Raw genomic sequence first — 17,778 nt, forward strand, 5'->3', positions numbered from 1 at the left:
CCATTTACCGAGTCCTGCCCTTCATCTTACATCATTAGCCTAAGAAAGGACATGAAGTTGTCTGAGTTTGGTTACTTACCAGCTACCTTTTAATGTCTAAGTTTGTTACCCAATTTTATCTTGAGTTTAAGAAGAACTAAAATAATTTCTGAAGGCCGGCTGTGTGGCTCAGTTGGTTAAGAGCTTGTGCAAGAGTGTGAGCTGTGAGCAACAGGGTTGCCGGTTCCATTCACGGCCTGAGCTGAGCAGCCACTGAGCTGCGAACAGGTGGCAGGATGGCTCAGCTAAAAATAATAATAATAATAATTTTTGAAGCTAACAGAATTTTAGCATCTGTTGAATTTATTCAGCATAACCACAGAGGTATTGTTTTCATGCTGTCACACACAGACACAAACACAAATACAGCACAATATCCATATTTAGCCCAAGTGCATTCCTTCTGAAGCTCATTTATATGTCTTCATATGCCACAGCCCATCATTTAAATAATGGATATTTTCAATGCCAATTCCTTTGTTGACTTTCTCACTGTAGAAGGAAAAAGCACATAAACATATTGTTATGCATTTTTATAAGCTTAGTCATGGTAAATATAATTCAAAGTGCATTGCTATTTTGCAATTATTGAGCCACATGTAGGGAATTTAGTTATATTACACTAACATTATTGTCTACATTAAACTACATTATTCTGCTGCAGTTCATGTCTTAAAGTGATTCTAGTAATCTAACTAGTGGATTTACAGAAACAGTAATGATGCATGACCATACAAGGAGAACATCAAATGTTCAATTAACCCTGAAATAAAATTCATAGGAATAATTTGGTTATCAAACGAGTTCCAAAGCTTTTAAATATATTGACTATATTTTGGTAATATATTTTAAATATTTCCTTAATATTCTATACCACCAGGTAAAATATAAGACAAATACGGTGTGGTGCCAAACTATGTCACTGTTTTAAAAATCAGTAGCAAAACATCTCCACCCCATCCAATTTAAATCATACTAAATAAAAAATTCCTAGAGCACCACACACATACATATAAAACAGCTGTGTTGGCACACGGGTTCTTTTCAGAGTGCTTAAGAAAGAATACAAGCCCGGAGACCAAATATGTTTCAATGGCTTCCTGAGTGTTAGGAAAAATCAGAAATGAGGCTTCTGCGCTTACACATTTGAAAGATGTGGTATGAAAGAGCAAATTTCACCTGTAATTCTGATGCTTCTTGCATAGGTTATCCATATCTCAAAAGCTAAGGGGGCCTAATGTGAGACTTACATATCTTCTGCAGACATCTTCATGACTCCGACACACAGAGCATGCTGTTTACCTTCTGCCATGATGGCCTGAAAATCACAGCTAAGAAAATTATCAAAATGCCTTGAAGAGGGGGTGTCAAATAATTGTCACGGGGCTGGCCGAGTGGCGCGATGGTTAAGAGCTGGCTTGGGATGCCAGAGGGCCCCGGTTCGGATCCCACATATGAAGGCCAGTAACACTGCCCTCTACAGCTAAGATGCTGAACAACAGCTCGACCTGGAGCTGGGCTGCCTGAGTCGCCAGCGACGGCATAGGCTGCAGTGGGCTGCCATGGGCTACTGTGTGTAGCCAGCAGCCAGCGTGAGCGGCCAGCAGCCGCAGTGAGTGGCCGTCCAGAAGCAAGCGACTGATCTGCCTCGCCTGGGAAGAGCGCAATGATGGTGCTAACTTGGGCCAGTGAAGCAATGTCCTCCACAACTAGACTGAAGAACAAAAAGGGCAGCAACTTGTCTGTTCCCCTTCCCCCAATTCCCCAGCACTGTTCCCATCCCCCAATTCCCCAATAAAAATATTTTTTAAAAATAATAATGATGACGTTACTATTTAAGCCACTTTAAACCCATCTTGTGTCCTCACCTAGACCACTAACTTCTTGAGCGCAGGGACCTAGCAGAGTCTGTGGGTACACTGTGAATACTCAATAAATGCTAAATGAATGAATCTAATAATCATTCTTGGCTTTTAAATCAAATGTTAATACTATAATCCAATGCCAACACAACCAGAATAAGTCATGCAAAAACGGAAATAAAATTTCTTGTACATAAATATTAAAAATTGTGAAATAAATATCAATTGTTCTAGTATTTTAATCCCTGAATGGCAGTTTTATATAAAGGACACAGTAAAACAATAATTATATCCCCAAACTATCTTTAAGAGCCCAGGTTAAGTGTCAACATTTTCAACCAGAACATTCTTGGTTATCATCACTTGAAGCATCTACAGTGTAGATACCTATTTTTAAAAGTTAGAGTTCAAGGGTGCAGAGTACCTCTCTGTACTAGTTTTGCAACTTTCTAAAAGTCTATAATTATTTCAAAATAAAATTTTAAAAGTAAAGGCTAGGTACTAAGAAAATTTCCCATTTAAAGGAACTCCAGAACTATAAATTTACCACACTTAGAAAAATCATAAACATAAAAAGGTAACCTGTCCTTACAGAAGACTTTTCTCTACTGATTTTCAATTCATTCATTCACTCAATGTTCCACAAATATTTGAGCACCTATTACATGACCAGTATCTATGTCAATATAAGCTGTTCCTAAGGTATCAACATACAGTTTATACTACCCCTTAGATATAACTGCCACAACAGAGGACACCCTCCTTTTAAGCGCAGAACACACTCTTAAATCCATTCCAATGGCCTTCCCACTCCACAGTAATTTCCCCATTCCTACCAAGTATGGTTCCATTTCTCAACCTGAGGAAAATGGCCATTCTATGACAAAGGAGAAGATGTTTTCCTGTCCAGATTGGTTGACAAAAACCTATTTAATTTAGAATTTAGCTGAAACAGCACCACAGAAATGGAAATAATGCTGAATTATTCAGCAACATCATTAGTTGAATAGATCCTTAAGGACAATCTGTGACTAACATTTCTCTGTGAGAAATCATGTTCTGAAACCTAAACAACCAACTTAAAAATGAACTTTAAAATAAAAGTTGGGGATTGCCAGTATTTCCCACTACCCTCTTCTAACACTCTACCTAGTATCTAAGATATTTTCCCTTTGGAGTGCTTTTACTCCAGTGTATCTGCATAAGTCAAACATAAAAGGAGCAAGCTGATGTGATCCAATCATATCAGATATATCTTCTCCATTAATAATCGAGAGTTGTATACTGTGTCCTGAATCTGATAACATTGGGCCCTAACTGGGCTGAAATGCAGCTGGGACAATTTTATTACTTGTTCTCATTTAACTTCTAAGATGAGACATAATTTAGTCTCAAGAAATAATGTTACTTCCCACATCTTCAAATGTAACCTCCAAAAAATATATATCTAATGTTCTTTTGGATGACAGATCTTTCAGTAATGAAAAGAATACAATAAATACATTTTGCAACATTATAGCCTTGGAAGGATACAACAATCGTATCTCCTGCAGCAGGGTAAAGTTTAGCTCCAGGAGAAGTTAAGCCTGGACACATGATATTTGCTCCACTGAGTACAAATTTGATGGCTCCTTTATCAACCTGCTGGTGTGGCAGGATAAAAGGATCTAGAAGAAAAAAATGCATTACATAAATTAATAAGACTAATGACTCAACAGAAAAATGGCAAAGGACATGAACAAATATTTCCCCAAATTACAGTATTCTAACAGATGCAAAATAAAATAGAAACATCCTTCATTTATCCAATTGGTGAGTATTTTTAAGAAAACAAATTCCTATTGCTAGCAAGAGTGTAAGAAAACTGGCATTCCTATATACCACTAGGAGGCTTATAAATGGGTATAAACCTTTCTTTAGGACTACTTTGCAACATGTATCAACAGCCTTGAAAAGGCTCAGACTCTTTGGCTCAATAATTCTATTTATAAGATTTATCCTAAGAAAAAATGAGAGATGTACAATACATTTCAGTAGAAAGATATTCATTGCCACTAATAGTTATAATAGAAATAAACTGGAATCAAATTAAATGTCCAGCAATGAGACATACATAATTTAAGGTGTATCTACAATGTCTATATAATAGAGCCATGTTTTTTTAAGAATATATAAATACCCTGGGAAATGTTCATAATATAATGTTAAGTGGAAAAAGCAGAATAAAAATACTACCAAAAATGTCAGTGTTTTCTAGGTGTTGGTGGGGAGAGGGAAGAAGAAGGAACAAATCAGTAAAGCACAGAGGATTTTTAGGGCAGTGAATCCATTTTGTATGACACGTGAACAATGGAAATTATGCATTTGGCAAAACCCACAGGATGTAGAACACAAAGAACAAACCCTAATGTAAACTATGGACTGTGGTTAATAATGTATCAATACTGTTCATCAATTATAACAAATGTACCACACCAATGAGAGATGTTAATAATAAGCGAAGGGTGGGGAACAAGAATATGGGAACTCTACTTTCTGCTCAATTTTTCTGTAAACCTAAAACTGCTCTACAAAATAAGTCTATTAATTAAAAAATAACTATATAACAGAGCCCAATTTAAAAAGGGAAAACAATATACATTTATATAGACACTACACAGGAAATAATTGGATGGAAGTACACTGATATATGATCTCTAGGTTATGGGAATACATAAATACTTTTATTTCTGTATTCTGTATTTTCCAAATCTAGAATGAACACACTCCTTCTGTAATCTTAAAAAAATTATTTTTGCCTGTGTATGTGTGTCTACAAATAATTCATAACCTAACAATTCAAGGATCCCTGGAGATCTTAAAACAATGACTAGGGGGAAACTTTTTAGGCCGTTCAGGGCTCTCTAGGAATAATAACAACAATAATTTGTAAAACTAATTCACTTAAATGTTTTACCACTAGCCCTCCCACTAGTCAGAGAACAAGTAAGTCTTTTTCCTGCCAAGACTACAAATTAATTTAAACACGGCTCCAAATTAATTTAAACATCTTACTAATAAAAAGGAACCTGAATGAATGAATGCATTTACTACTCACAAGCCATAATTTGTTTTCTAGATCTCCATCTTCATTAATATATGCCCTTTAGTAATAATTATTATGACAATAAGTAATACTAGTGGACATTTATTAAACAATTACTACATCATTATAATACCTATCATATATTGAGCACTTACTATGTTCTAGGTATTGTGTTAGGTACATTACATGCACTATCTCATTTAATCCTCACAACCCTGGGAGCTGTAATACACAACTATGTCCATTTTAAAATATAAGGAAATGAGGCTTAAACAGGTTAAGCGACTTAACAAAAGTGACATGCACTGGGAATTAAACCTGGGTCTGCCTAACTCCAAGTTCATGTTTTTAACCACCATATTATCCTGCTTCTTGCAAGAGAATAACTTTAAGATGCTCTAAAAGATTGGTTTCCAGCAAAATAGTACTAAATAGGAACATCTGCTTCTTCCAACTTATTCTGAAAATGCTTAACATATGGAAAAACTGGAATAGGTCAATTAACACTTGGACACCATTCACTTAGATTCAACAATTGTTCATTAACACTTTGCCATATTTGCTTTATCTCTTTCTATTTAAACACACATTATTTTTTCCTCTACCATTTTAAATTTCAGACATAATGCTTCACCATAAATAAACATACATCGCCTAAGACTAAAGTTGTTCTCCTATATAACACTAGTATCATACCTAAAAATTTAACAGCAGTTCTACAATATCATCTTATAATCAAACCATATTCAAATTTCCCCCAATAGTCCCAAGAAAGTCTTCTATGTCCTTTCTTTGGGCGGGGGGGGAGGGCTTGAATTTTGTTTGTTTTTCAAACCAGGATCCAATCTAGATTCATGCAATACACTTGATTTTTTTTTTACAATACAAATGTGAGATATTTATTACACAGAGTAGATTCTTTTTTTTTTAATTGAAGTTTATTGGGGTGACAATGGTTAGTCAAGTTACACTTGATTATTTTTTCTCTGTTCTCTTCTGGTTGAGTAGAAATTAATGTCATCAAGATGTATTAATGCCACCAAAATATTTTAATTTTAAACTTGTTCCCATTGCATTGGGACCCAATTTCTTTTCATCATAGTTTTTTTTAGCCTGATGAAATCAATATTTAATTGAGTAATTGTAAATATTCCTTTTTAAATATTAAAATGCTTTACCTCTTTTAAGATTTGCCCAACAGCTTTACTGGTCCAGACCTCTGCTTCACCAGATAAGTCAAAATTTATCTCCTCTCACCAAAAACCAAACCCATTAATTCACGAATAAAACCTACAGAACCCTCCAGTCACTCCCTTCCTTTCTGCCTCTTGGCTAGAATGCCAGATACACACTGGTTTGTAAAGCAGAAATTTTACTTCACAATTAAAAACTTCTTGTGCACTGGGACTATCTTCCTTTGGATTTTCTTTTGTAATGTACTCAATCTAACAACATGCAATAATGGGTATTAATAAACATTATTTTGTTTTATAACACCTGAACTTGGCACTCAACAATACTGGGACTCCCTCAATTAGATAATACTTTCCCTTATACAGAATTATCTCTACGAGTATGAGGCAAATCCAGATACAAGTTTTAAAGAAAATACTCACATGATTTATCATAGTTTGTGAATATATATTTGTGTAATTATCTAATTATTGTCTATTCTCCCAACTAGACGGTTAGTTTCATAGGAATAGAAACCATGTCTGCCTGCTTCCCATCATATTCTCAGTACCTAGCTCAGTGCCTGACACATAGTAAGTTTAATATATATTTGTCAAATTACTGAATGTTCTTTCTTGGGCTTTCTAGAATGCATAATGAGAAAATTAGCATTTTCTGATTTACCACAAATGGGGGTTCATTTTTGTTTTATATTCAATATTACCTAGTACTAATAAATAACTACCAAATGTCACTTTCAGCTCCTTTAGTGTCTTCCCATATCCCAAAATACATATTTTCTAACAAGACTTACATTTGTGAAGTAATCTTAGGGTTGGATAAAAAGGCCCTTCTCTTTGTCTAAAAAACAGTAATTCTCCATTTACTGTAAGGATTTCTATATGTTCATGGCTGTAAGACAAATGTCATAAAGTACCAAGTTACATATTTTCTTTCAAAAATGAATATGCCAAATATCCTTTAAATATGAAACATCCATAACAGAGATACAGTAAGCTTTTTAAAAATTTCAGTAAAGATCCAGGCAAAAAAATGTTTACACTGTTTTATCTATCATACCAGTCCAGTAGAGAATAAAAAGAACAAAAATATTACCTGCTACAAACAATTTTATTTCACATATTATTTTTCACATATCATTGTTAGATAATTCAATAAAACAAATCTCCAAAGTACAAGCTGAAATAAATCCAACTCTGAATAAAAACTTTTAACTTTGATAAAACATACAGCCACATTTTTCACAAACATAGAACATTTGAAAATACAAATATTGCTTAGTTTTAGAGTTATTCTATTGGGTGTCGGAAAAGTCATGACACATTTTTGCAACGAAAAATGTAGAAAAAATATGTCATGACTTTTCCAACAACCCAATATTTATCTACTCCCATAATTACTCTATCAATATTTAATGTTAAAATCATTCCATTTATTAAGAGTGCAATCTAATCACACAATATTCAGCTATTTACTCTGAGCTTTACATAGAGAAATACAAAGACTTACTTACCATCGCACTATTTTGACAGGATCTTTCTTAGGCATGATTTGATTAAGCCATGGTTCAATACTTGGAAATTGCTCTATCAATTGGTTCTTAATACCCTTTATAACTGAGGTTTTCAACTGGATGCAGTTGGACACATTTTCTTTTTCATCAAATCTGCCAAATGATTTTTGCAAGATAAGAAGGCATTTCTAAACACACATATCAGAATAGCTAAATATATTGTTTTAATTAGTCATGTACTACCAAGCAAGTTTTTAGATGCCTAAAATAATTATGAAATAAGTTGTTTTTTTAAATAATATTTCCATTTTATTGTGTCCAGCACAACCAACGTGTTAACACAATATTAAAAAAAACCTGTCACATATACACCATTAGCTGGGGAGAGGATATGAGACATATTTCACATTATAATCGCTAATCATCTACAAAAAATGCCTTTTCTGGAAAACCTTAGCCATCTCTACCCAGGAAAAAAAAAACAGATTCCCGCCTATAGCAAAATCTGTGTGAAAAAAACAAACCAAAAGAGCCCTCAAGCATTGAGATACAAAAGTCCAGCCCAAACATAATACAGAAAACCGGTCCCTGCTAGGCTACATAATCTACTGAAATTTTTTTCTAAGTGATGATGATTTCTAAGATCCCTATTTATTTTTGTTCAATATGTCATGAACAAGACTCACCTTCCTTTTCCCATGTTCCCCCTTTGCTTTTTGCGTCTACCAAATCTGGAAAGCAAACCCACTAAGTAGGTTCCCAAATAATGGTTGTCTTCCTTACACTGAAGAGTCTATGGGACAATCACGATGGTTTCAAGACGTTCATCTGGCAGCTAGGTAACAGGCCTGACAGCCTGCTTGCTTCCTGTCACCCAGTCTCCTTCACTCCCATAACCCAGGAAGTCAAGCCTTCCCTGATTCAGTTCATCACTCATAAATATATGGTAGCGAGTGCAGGACTCCTCGTAACTAAAGAGGATATGCCCCGACATCTCAGTGCAAGTATGTGATGGGTAGAACCCTAAGAAGGAATAAGATTGGGAACGGGAGCAAAAGAGCAAGAGGGGTAAGGAAAGAAAATAAAGGTGGGAGAACCAAAACCCAACTGAGGATTAGGGATGGAAAACTGAAAGAAGTGTTGCAAGTTGCAAGTGAGAGCATAGGATTATAGAAAACCTTAAGGAGGAAGGAGGGCAGGGGCGGGGGAGAGAGAAAGAGGATCTTCTCTCTCACCCTCTTCCCCACTCCCACCCCCACCATCTTTGTAAGCAGCCAAGGGAAGCCACAGCATGTCCTTACTTCTTGAACATGATCCAAGGTGAAGGGGGCGACGACAGGGAAGGGCCCAGAATAGGGGAAAAATATTGAATTAGCAAGGGTCCACGAGGAAGGCCGGCACTGACAGTCGGAGCTGTAGTCTTTATCCGGAAAGGGAGACAGCCAGCCGCACTTTACGGTTCTCAGTGAAATTTGACTACTTCCGCTTCTCCCAACACGTTGGCGCTTTTGCCTGCCCATTTTGGGCAACCGATTGCTCACCAAAACCGGTAGCTGAAAAGGCGGGACTTGACAAGGAAGAAGAGAGCGAGTAATCATTATGGTTGCAGGAAGAGCAGAATGGAGTGGGCGGGCAAATCAAGCAAAACAGCGTTTATGGCAGTTGCATCACTTACGGGTGCTTCAAAGGGTCAAGATTCTTCCATGTTTCGTTACGCGCTACCTAAACAATTTTTTTTCCAGTGGGAAAGGGTTTTTTGTTCCCTGAGACAAACGAATGGATGGGTGCTTACTGACCAGCATGACCCAGGCTAGCCTTATAGCCTCATGTTAATGCACTTATGGGATTGCCAAGTTTAGCAAATAAAAATACAGGACGCCCAGTTAAACTTGAATTTCAGATCAACAATGAATACTTTTAAAGTGTAACTATACCTCATGTAATATTTGGGGCATACTTATACTAAAAAAGTCCTTGTTATTTGGATTTAATTGGGCATACTGTATTTCTATCTGGCAACCATATTTGCTGACCACAGTGAGGTGCCCACATAGAATTATTCACTAGGTTGCCAACTCCTACCTCACCCCCATACCTATCAGTTGAGCTATAAATCAAGAGAGGTAATGTCTTTGAGTGCTAGAATGGCCTCTAAGCGAGCAATACTAGACTAATCTGATGGAAGAGATAACAGCTAAAGAAACAAGTTTTACTTATTTAATTTTTTAAAAGTAGAGCGAATCAGGGTTTTGATCAGCAAAGAAAGCGTAGAAAAATACAAACCCTAAACAGGCACTACCCACAGGCATCGGGGTAGATGTGCACTGATGTGTAAAACAAATACACCAGTCTCTCCAGGGAGCAAATACTCTAGTCTCTGTTAGAGAGATGAGCATTTGGAGAAATCATAAAAAAAGCTGCTATGTATTTGAATTGTGCAACTAACTCACCTTGCCTTGATTCTATGATAGCAACAATCTTCTGATTATAATTTAGTTTCCCATGAAGATCTGCCCAGAAAGAATATGCTATTTTCAAATCAAATCCCCATGAACAATTGTCTTTGTAAATTAATAAATTGGCATTCTGGCTTACACATAGGGCTCTCGTGAACATCCTTAGCATGACTTCGCACTCCCAGCATCAATCAACTCCGTGACTTTTAGAATATTGAGTTTATGAACATGCAAAACTGAAGCCCAGACCCCAAGCTGTGGTTAGTGCTACACTGTTAGGCTTCTTGCCAAAGAGCTTTCCTCCCCTGGCAATTCTCACATCGCCCTGAGAGCCTGCCTTGTAACAATAAATACATTATAATGGCAATAAACAGTCACTATTGAGCAGTTTGAGATGAGTGAAAATAGATAATTTGTATTCAATCTATATATGATAATACAATTATATATATATATATATATATATATATATATATATATATATATATAAACTATATATTCCACTAGCAAGTAAAGTGTAACTTGGTGGTCCCCCAAATTAATAACACCTAGATGGACTTCCTAATTTCTTGAACTTTTGGTTTGAGAAATCTACTAATTTTAGACTTATTAAAAAGTATTATGCTAAATTTCTGTAGTGTTAGAAATGAGAGCTAATTTTTAATTCTATAAAAATTAAACATACTCTATCTAAATTATGGCAAACCCCACATGCATGGGAATATATATTGCTACATATATGTACATATTTTTTTTATTTTTTTTATTTTTCAATTACAGTTGACATCCAACATTATATTACATTCAGGTGTTGTACATACATATTTTAATCCACTCTCATGCATTCTGATAATCACAGAAACTAAATCTGAGTTATGACAAATGACAAGTTTAGGTCATTAGTATTAATGAGGTATTGAGTTCTGTATGAGTGCATTAAGTCCTTCATTAATAACCCATCTACACAGATACATAAGCAGGACCCACTTGTCACCGCAATGTGTTTCTGGTTTTGTGTTGTAAACGGCATCATCATAAAGTGGATTCTGTTTTTCCAAGGTTATAATTGGGGGTTTGCTCCTGACAAAGGACTTATCTTCAAATAAATCATTGCTACAACAAACAATGTCATAAAAGCAGAAATACTTCACAATAAACCTCTTCGAACAGTAAAATAATGAACTTCATTTATTTATGCAATAAATAGTTATAAAGACTTTTATGTTTTAGACATACATGCTCTGCACATAAGTGCATTTGTGCATAAGTGTTCTGTGCAATTTATTTTACAAGGGTCCTCAATGTACATGAAGCACAGGACACAGAAAACCCAAGTCTATCACACATTTTACTGAAATAAGTAATCTAGCTATAACTAGCATTAAACGTTTCACGATTGTATTTGCCTTCTTAAAATTTTGAAAGGATTCTATAGGGTCATCTTGACATGAGACTCTAAAATGCTGTCCAAGGAAGTTTGCAGTAAGGCCTCCTTTTCTTCTTCATAAGCTTCCTTAATCAATAAGCATTGCACCAAAATTCTTCAAGGTGTCCAGTAAAGAAGTTTATTTGGGAGCAAAGCCACAGCTTTGAATACTGGAGGAGCTACTTGCATTGTAAGAAAGAATTAGGCCACTGCCAGACCCCTCCTGGGCCTCACATCTCTAAGAGCCTACAGCCTGTGAAGTTTTCTATTAGGGTCACTTTTCCCCAAAACTGTCTCTCAGCCTCCACCTTAGAGCCTCCTGCAGCTGGCTTCATATCCCCCACAAGAGCAAGATATACATAAGAATTACACCACAATCCCCACTACCAATTACTCTGGAGAGCCCAAGTAAGAAAATACATCTGCTCAGCCACTGCCTGGATTCTTCCATACTGAGCAATATAAGGAACACCAACAAAATAGAAGCTTCCACCTCTAATCCCAAATACAGCTAAATTTTGAGAGACCGGATAGCCCACTGTTTATCAGAAGACAGTCAGGACTAACCATTTTGCCTAACTTGTGATAAACCAAACTCATCATTCCTCACTCACATCCCTGTTTTCCTTTGTCAGCACCAGATACATAAGCAACTAGTTCAACTTATTTGCTGTGTGATGTTGGGAAGGTCACTTAAAAATCTGTGCCTGTCTTCTCATCCATAAAATAAACACTCACTTTATGAGGTGATTAGGATTAAATGAGGTAATCCATGCAAAGCATTGTTAAATTATTATTATTGCTATTATTAATTTACTACTATTATTGTTGTTATTCCTCTCCTCTAACCTCATTCCCATATTCCTCTGTGCTTCTTCTCCCCCCACCTGACCTCTCATTTCTACCTTAACTTCCAAATGCTTCTGCTGTGCCTCCTGGAACATTCCGTGATTAACAAACTCCTACCATCTTCAAATTCATCTCTGAAATAGCCACTGATATCACTGGCTTTCCGATGAGGATGGAGCTTCCTTTACAACCCTTTCAAGTGAAAGTGATTTATATTAACACACTGCATGTACTGCAGTCAGGAGGTGTGGTCGGCATATTCTTCCAGCCACATTACAAATTCCAGATAATTACTCCTTCACACTCAGGTAAAAAACCTGATTCTTCTTCCTCCGAGTTTCATACCACTTGTTACATCTCAACTCCTTCTTTGCTGTCCTCTACTCATTCATTGAAGATCATAGCATCTGTTTCATGGTCTTTCCTCTCCACCCTAGAATTGTTAAACACTGCAAGAGAAAAATCACACAGTTGAATAAATTGGTTCCACTCTGAATTCATAGTCGCCAACCTCAAATGAGCTTTCAATATTCCTTGGAATCCTTCTATGTTTACAGCTCACTCTCTCATTCTCCCTAATTATTCTTTCAAAGCTCCATTCTCCTCAAAACTCCGACTCCTCAACAGCTTCTTCAATCTTATGAAATAACTCACCTCTTTTTTTTTTGTTTTTGAATTACAGTTGATGATCATTATGATACTAGTTTCAGGTGTACAGCATAATGGTTACACATTTATATTGGGTTGTCGGAAAAGTCATGACGCATTTTTGCAAAAGATTGCGCTAGTTCATTTTTGGAAGTACTAGAGTCATCCGCATCTATGTTATTGTTATGTCATTTGACAGCTGACAGTTCTAGCTTCATTCTAAAAAATATTGAGCGATTTGGTTGAGTTTTGGAAATTTTACAACAAGTTCAAGATGGAAGGACAAACTGTGCAGTTTCGCCATATTTTACTGGTTTACTTCTGTAAAGGGAAGAACGTGTGTCAAGCTTGTGAAAAGTTGCATACAGTTTACAGTGACAATGCTCTACAAGAACGTCAGTGCCAACAATGGTTCACGAAATTCTGTGCTGGTGATTTTGATCTCAATGACGCTCCTCAGCCAGGAAGGCCCACCGAGGTTGATGATGACAAAATAAAGACATTGATCAAGTCAAACCCACGTTACACAACAAGAGAGATTGCAGAAACATTGAACACCCATCATTCAAGCATTCACGATCACCTGAAAAAGCTGGGATACATAAGCAAGCTCGATATTTGGGTTCCTCATGAACTCAAAGAAGTTCATTTGATGGCACTTATAAACTTCTGTGATATGCTCATTAAACATGAGGAAAACAATCCTTTTTTTAATTTTTTTTAATTTTTATTGTTAGTTTCAGGTGTACAGAACAATGCAATAGTTACCCTTTTCACCCTCACAAAGTAACAACCCCCCTACCCCATCCACTGCCCTCCCACCCCCAATATCATGCTTATCTATTACAATTCCATTGAATCCGTTCCCGCACTCTACTCCATGTCCCGAGGTTATATATGTATATATAATTATCGTTGACATACAGTATTANTTTTGTTCTTCAGTCTAGTTGTGGAGGACATCGCTTCACTGGCCCATGTTGGTATTATCATTGCGCTCTTCCCGGCTGAGGCAGTCGCTCGCTGGCCATTGGACGGCCACTCACGGCAGCTCAGGGCAGCTCACGAAAGCTCACACCTGCTGCTGCCAGCCAGCCCCACTGCAGCCTATGCTGTCACCAGCGGCTCATGGCAGCCTAGCTCCAGGTAGAGCTGTTGTTTACCATCTTAGCTGTAGAGGGCGCAGCATCACTAGCCCTAATGTGGGATCTGAACTGGGCCTGGTGTCCCAAGCCAACTCTTAACCAATGCGCCACTCAGCCGGCCCCTACCTTTCCTTTCTTAAACAACTTTTTATTTTCCTGGATTTAACAATTATCTCTCCTTTTCATTTCCTTCAGTTTTTTATGGTGCTCCGTGGAATTGTGCAGTACACAGCCTGAGCAGTTATACATGGCAACACTGTTTGTGCCTGTGGCTGAGTCTTCCCAAACTATCCAACAAATTTTCAATATAATTTTTACACAGTTAAATTAATAGTCTATGCGTTCCTTTTTTTTGTTTGCAGCCCCCTATCTTCACACTCCAATCTTTTGTGTCAGATCTTCAGTTTCCTGGATGCCATGTCTTCTTTTCGGGTTTACTTTCTAAGTTTAGTGAACGATGTCCTCCAGTCACTTTTTTTTAAAGAGTTTTATTTAAAAAATATAGCTAACATACATTATATCAGTTTCAGGTGTACACCATAGTTGTTCAACACTTATATACCTAAAGAAGTGATCACCATAGGTCCAGCAACTGGCACCATGCTATGCTACCACAACATTATTGACTATATTTCCCATGTGATACATTACATCTTCATGAGTTATTTGTTTTATATCTGGAAACTTGAATCTCTTATTCCCCTTCCTTCACTTCCTCCCCCTTTCAATTTTTCAATTGCAGTTAACATTCAGTATTATTTTATATTAATTTCAAGTGTACAGCATAGGGTTAGATATCTGTATAATTTAAGAAATGATCCCTCTGAATAGTCTGGTACTCACCTGGCACTATACATAGCTATTACAATATTATTGACTATATTGCCTATGTTTTACTTTACATCCCCATGACTACTTTGTAACAACCAATTTGTGCTTCTTAATCCCTTCCTGTTTTTCACCCACCCTCTCAACCCCCCTCCCATCTGGCAACCATCAAAATGTTCTCTGTATCTATGAGTGTGTTTATATTTTGTTTGTTTCTTTTGTTCTTTGATTCCACATATAAGCGAAATCACATTGCATCTGTCTTTCTCGGACACTCCACTCAGCACAATACCCTCCAGGTCAGTGGGTCTCAACCTTCCTAATGCCGCGACACCTTAATACAGTTCCCCATGTTGTGGTGACCCCCAACCATAAAATTATTTTCGTTGCTACTCTATAACTGTAATTTTGCTACTGTTATGAATCGTAATGTAAATATCTGATATGNGTGTGTATGTGTGTATTTCAAGAGGTAGAGTTTAATTCCCCTGTCCTTAAAACTGAGCTGGTCTCAGTGCCTTGCAACTTTCACCTGAGCCTCTTGGAACCCTCACTCTTGGACACTTGAGGGGCCATGTAACAAGTCTGCCTACATGGAGTCTGTCATTCTGTGAGAGAAAACCAAGCTAGCCACGTGAAGAGGCTGTCTTCAGAGAAAGATGCCCAACCCACCCCCAACTATCCTAGTTCCTAGCCATTCAAGTCACCCCAACTGAGGGCCCAGACTTCACAAAGCATAAATGAGCTATCCTTGATGTTCCCTATCTGAATTTCTGACCCAAATTATCATGAGATATAATAATAATTGTTTTAAGTCACTAAATTTTGGAATTGTGTGTTATACAGAAATAAATAACTGGAATGTTAAAAATGGCCTTCATGTTGCCAAATGTAATAGACATGTTTTTATCTCCATTTATTTGACCAGTCAGCAGCTCTTGTCAAAGGTAGCCATTCCCTCTTTTTGAAACATTCTCTTCCATTGGTTTTTCTGACACATGACTTTCCTGGCTCTTCTCAGATCTCTCTGGTTACTTCTTACCCTCCTTTATTCAACCACTAAAAGTTAACATTCAACTCAGTTATAGCCCTTCTTCTCACTTTATAATCTCTCTTTAAGTAATATTGTCTATATTTGAGTCTTCAATCACTATCTGTTCATATAGCTCACAAATTCATATCTCCAGCTTTTCTTTGAGCTCCAAATATTTTTATCCAAATGCCTACTATACATCTCCTCTTGGATGTCTCAAAAGCACCTCAAATTCAACATATTCAAAACTGAATTCTTCTCTTCCTCTTCTCCTTGAAAAACAAAACACTAACTTGGTCTTCTTGCAGTATTCCCTCTCTCAATGAATGGCACCATCATCCATGCACTTGCAAAAGCCAGAAAACAGGGAATCACCCTTGTTATGTCTTCTCTTTCATCTTCATGTGCAAATCATCCTGAAGCCCTATGAATTTTGCCTATTATATCTCTTAAAGCTTTCTTCTTCTCTCTCAATGTCTACCACTCTCACCTCTGTCTAAGATATCTTCTTTTCTCACCAGTCATATAGTTACTGCCTTCTAATTAAGCTGTCCCTGCTTTGACTGTTGCTCTTCATCCAATACCTTTAACAGACAAAATAGTCTTTTTAACTTTTAATCTTTTCAATACTTCTGATTGTACTTAGGATAAGAACATAAATCTTTCATATAGACTCTGAGGCCCTGCATAACCTGGCCAGTATCTACATGAGCTTCATTTTTTAAAATTCTCCACTTGCTGACTGAGCTATAGCTGCACCAGCTCTCTTTTGTCCCTCATATGCATGGGGCCTCCTCCTGCCACAGGGCCTTTGCACATGCTTTCCCCCCTCTGCTTAGAATGCTTTTTCTCCCTCTTCACCCAGTTAACTCTAGTGCATCCTTCAGATCTCTGAAGGGGTTTTGTTTGCTTAGGGAACCTTCCCTGACCTCTCCTATCTCTGTGTAGCTCTCCTACAGAGCACTCATCACAGTTGAAATTTTACATGTATTTGAATGAATAATTGAATGTTTGTCTCCCTGGCTAGACTGTAAGCTTCAGGCTACAGGCACCAAGGTTGTTTTGCTTGCTACTGTGCTCACAGTACCTAACACAATGACTGGCACATATTAGGTGCTAAATACAGTAATACCTTGGTTTGAGAGCATAATTCTTTCCAGAAACAAACTACTCGTATTGCAAGGCATCGCTCTTTTACCACGTTAAAATGTATTAAAAATGTTTGCTTGTCTTGTGGAACACTCGCAAACCATGTTACTTGCAATCCAAGGTTTTACTGTATATATTTTTGGAAGAAAGTAGTGAAGAAAGCAGGAAAGGGATAAGGGAGGAGGAAAGAAGGGGAAGAAGGAGAAAAAGGGAGAGCAGGAGAGGGGAATCTCCCTCCATGATTGGTTATTTGTAAATTTCTATTCTTCTTGTATTTCTAACAGACGTTGCTTTATATATGTCTAATTCATGTTGTTACGTGCATAAAGGTCCATGATTGTCACAGGTTGTTCTTAGTAGAGTGCATCTTTTATGAATATTAAATACCACTCTATCTCTTTTAATAGCTCTGATTCTATTTTTGTCCGATTCAAATAGTGGGTTGTTTTTTTTGTTTGTTTGTTTTGTTTTTTTAAGATTTTTATTGGGGAATTGGGGGGATGGGAACAGTGCTGGGGAATTGGGGAAAGGGGAACAGACAAGTTGCTGTC

The 17,778-nt window shown here is 37.0% G+C and overlaps 1 protein-coding gene across 2 annotated transcripts; it reads right to left on the reverse strand.

The window, feature by feature from the left end:
- Nucleotides 1–321: 321 nt before the first annotated feature.
- On the reverse strand, nucleotides 322–9,270 carry LOC109377060 (MCTS1 re-initiation and release factor). Of its 2 annotated transcripts, none has more exons than XM_019633285.1 (7): nucleotides 8,995–9,266; nucleotides 8,380–8,486; nucleotides 7,694–7,846; nucleotides 6,974–7,071; nucleotides 3,435–3,568; nucleotides 1,290–1,357; nucleotides 322–531 (listed from the first exon to the last, which is right to left on the reverse strand). In XM_019633285.1, exons 1-7 carry the CDS (start codon nucleotides 9,211–9,213, stop codon nucleotides 450–452), a joined length of 861 nt encoding a protein of 286 aa, XP_019488830.1. In that variant the 5' UTR covers nucleotides 9,214–9,266; the 3' UTR covers nucleotides 322–449. The 2 variants fall into 2 exon arrangements, 1 of the variants encoding a protein (XP_019488830.1); XR_002122818.1 differs by having other exon boundaries at nucleotides 459–531; nucleotides 1,219–1,357; nucleotides 8,995–9,270.
- Nucleotides 9,271–17,778: the final 8,508 nt, after the last annotated feature.

The sequence above is a fragment of the Hipposideros armiger genome, unplaced genomic scaffold (assembly GCF_001890085.2).
Source record: "Hipposideros armiger isolate ML-2016 unplaced genomic scaffold, ASM189008v1 scaffold_1271, whole genome shotgun sequence".
NCBI classification, from domain to species: Eukaryota; Metazoa; Chordata; class Mammalia; order Chiroptera; family Hipposideridae; genus Hipposideros; species Hipposideros armiger.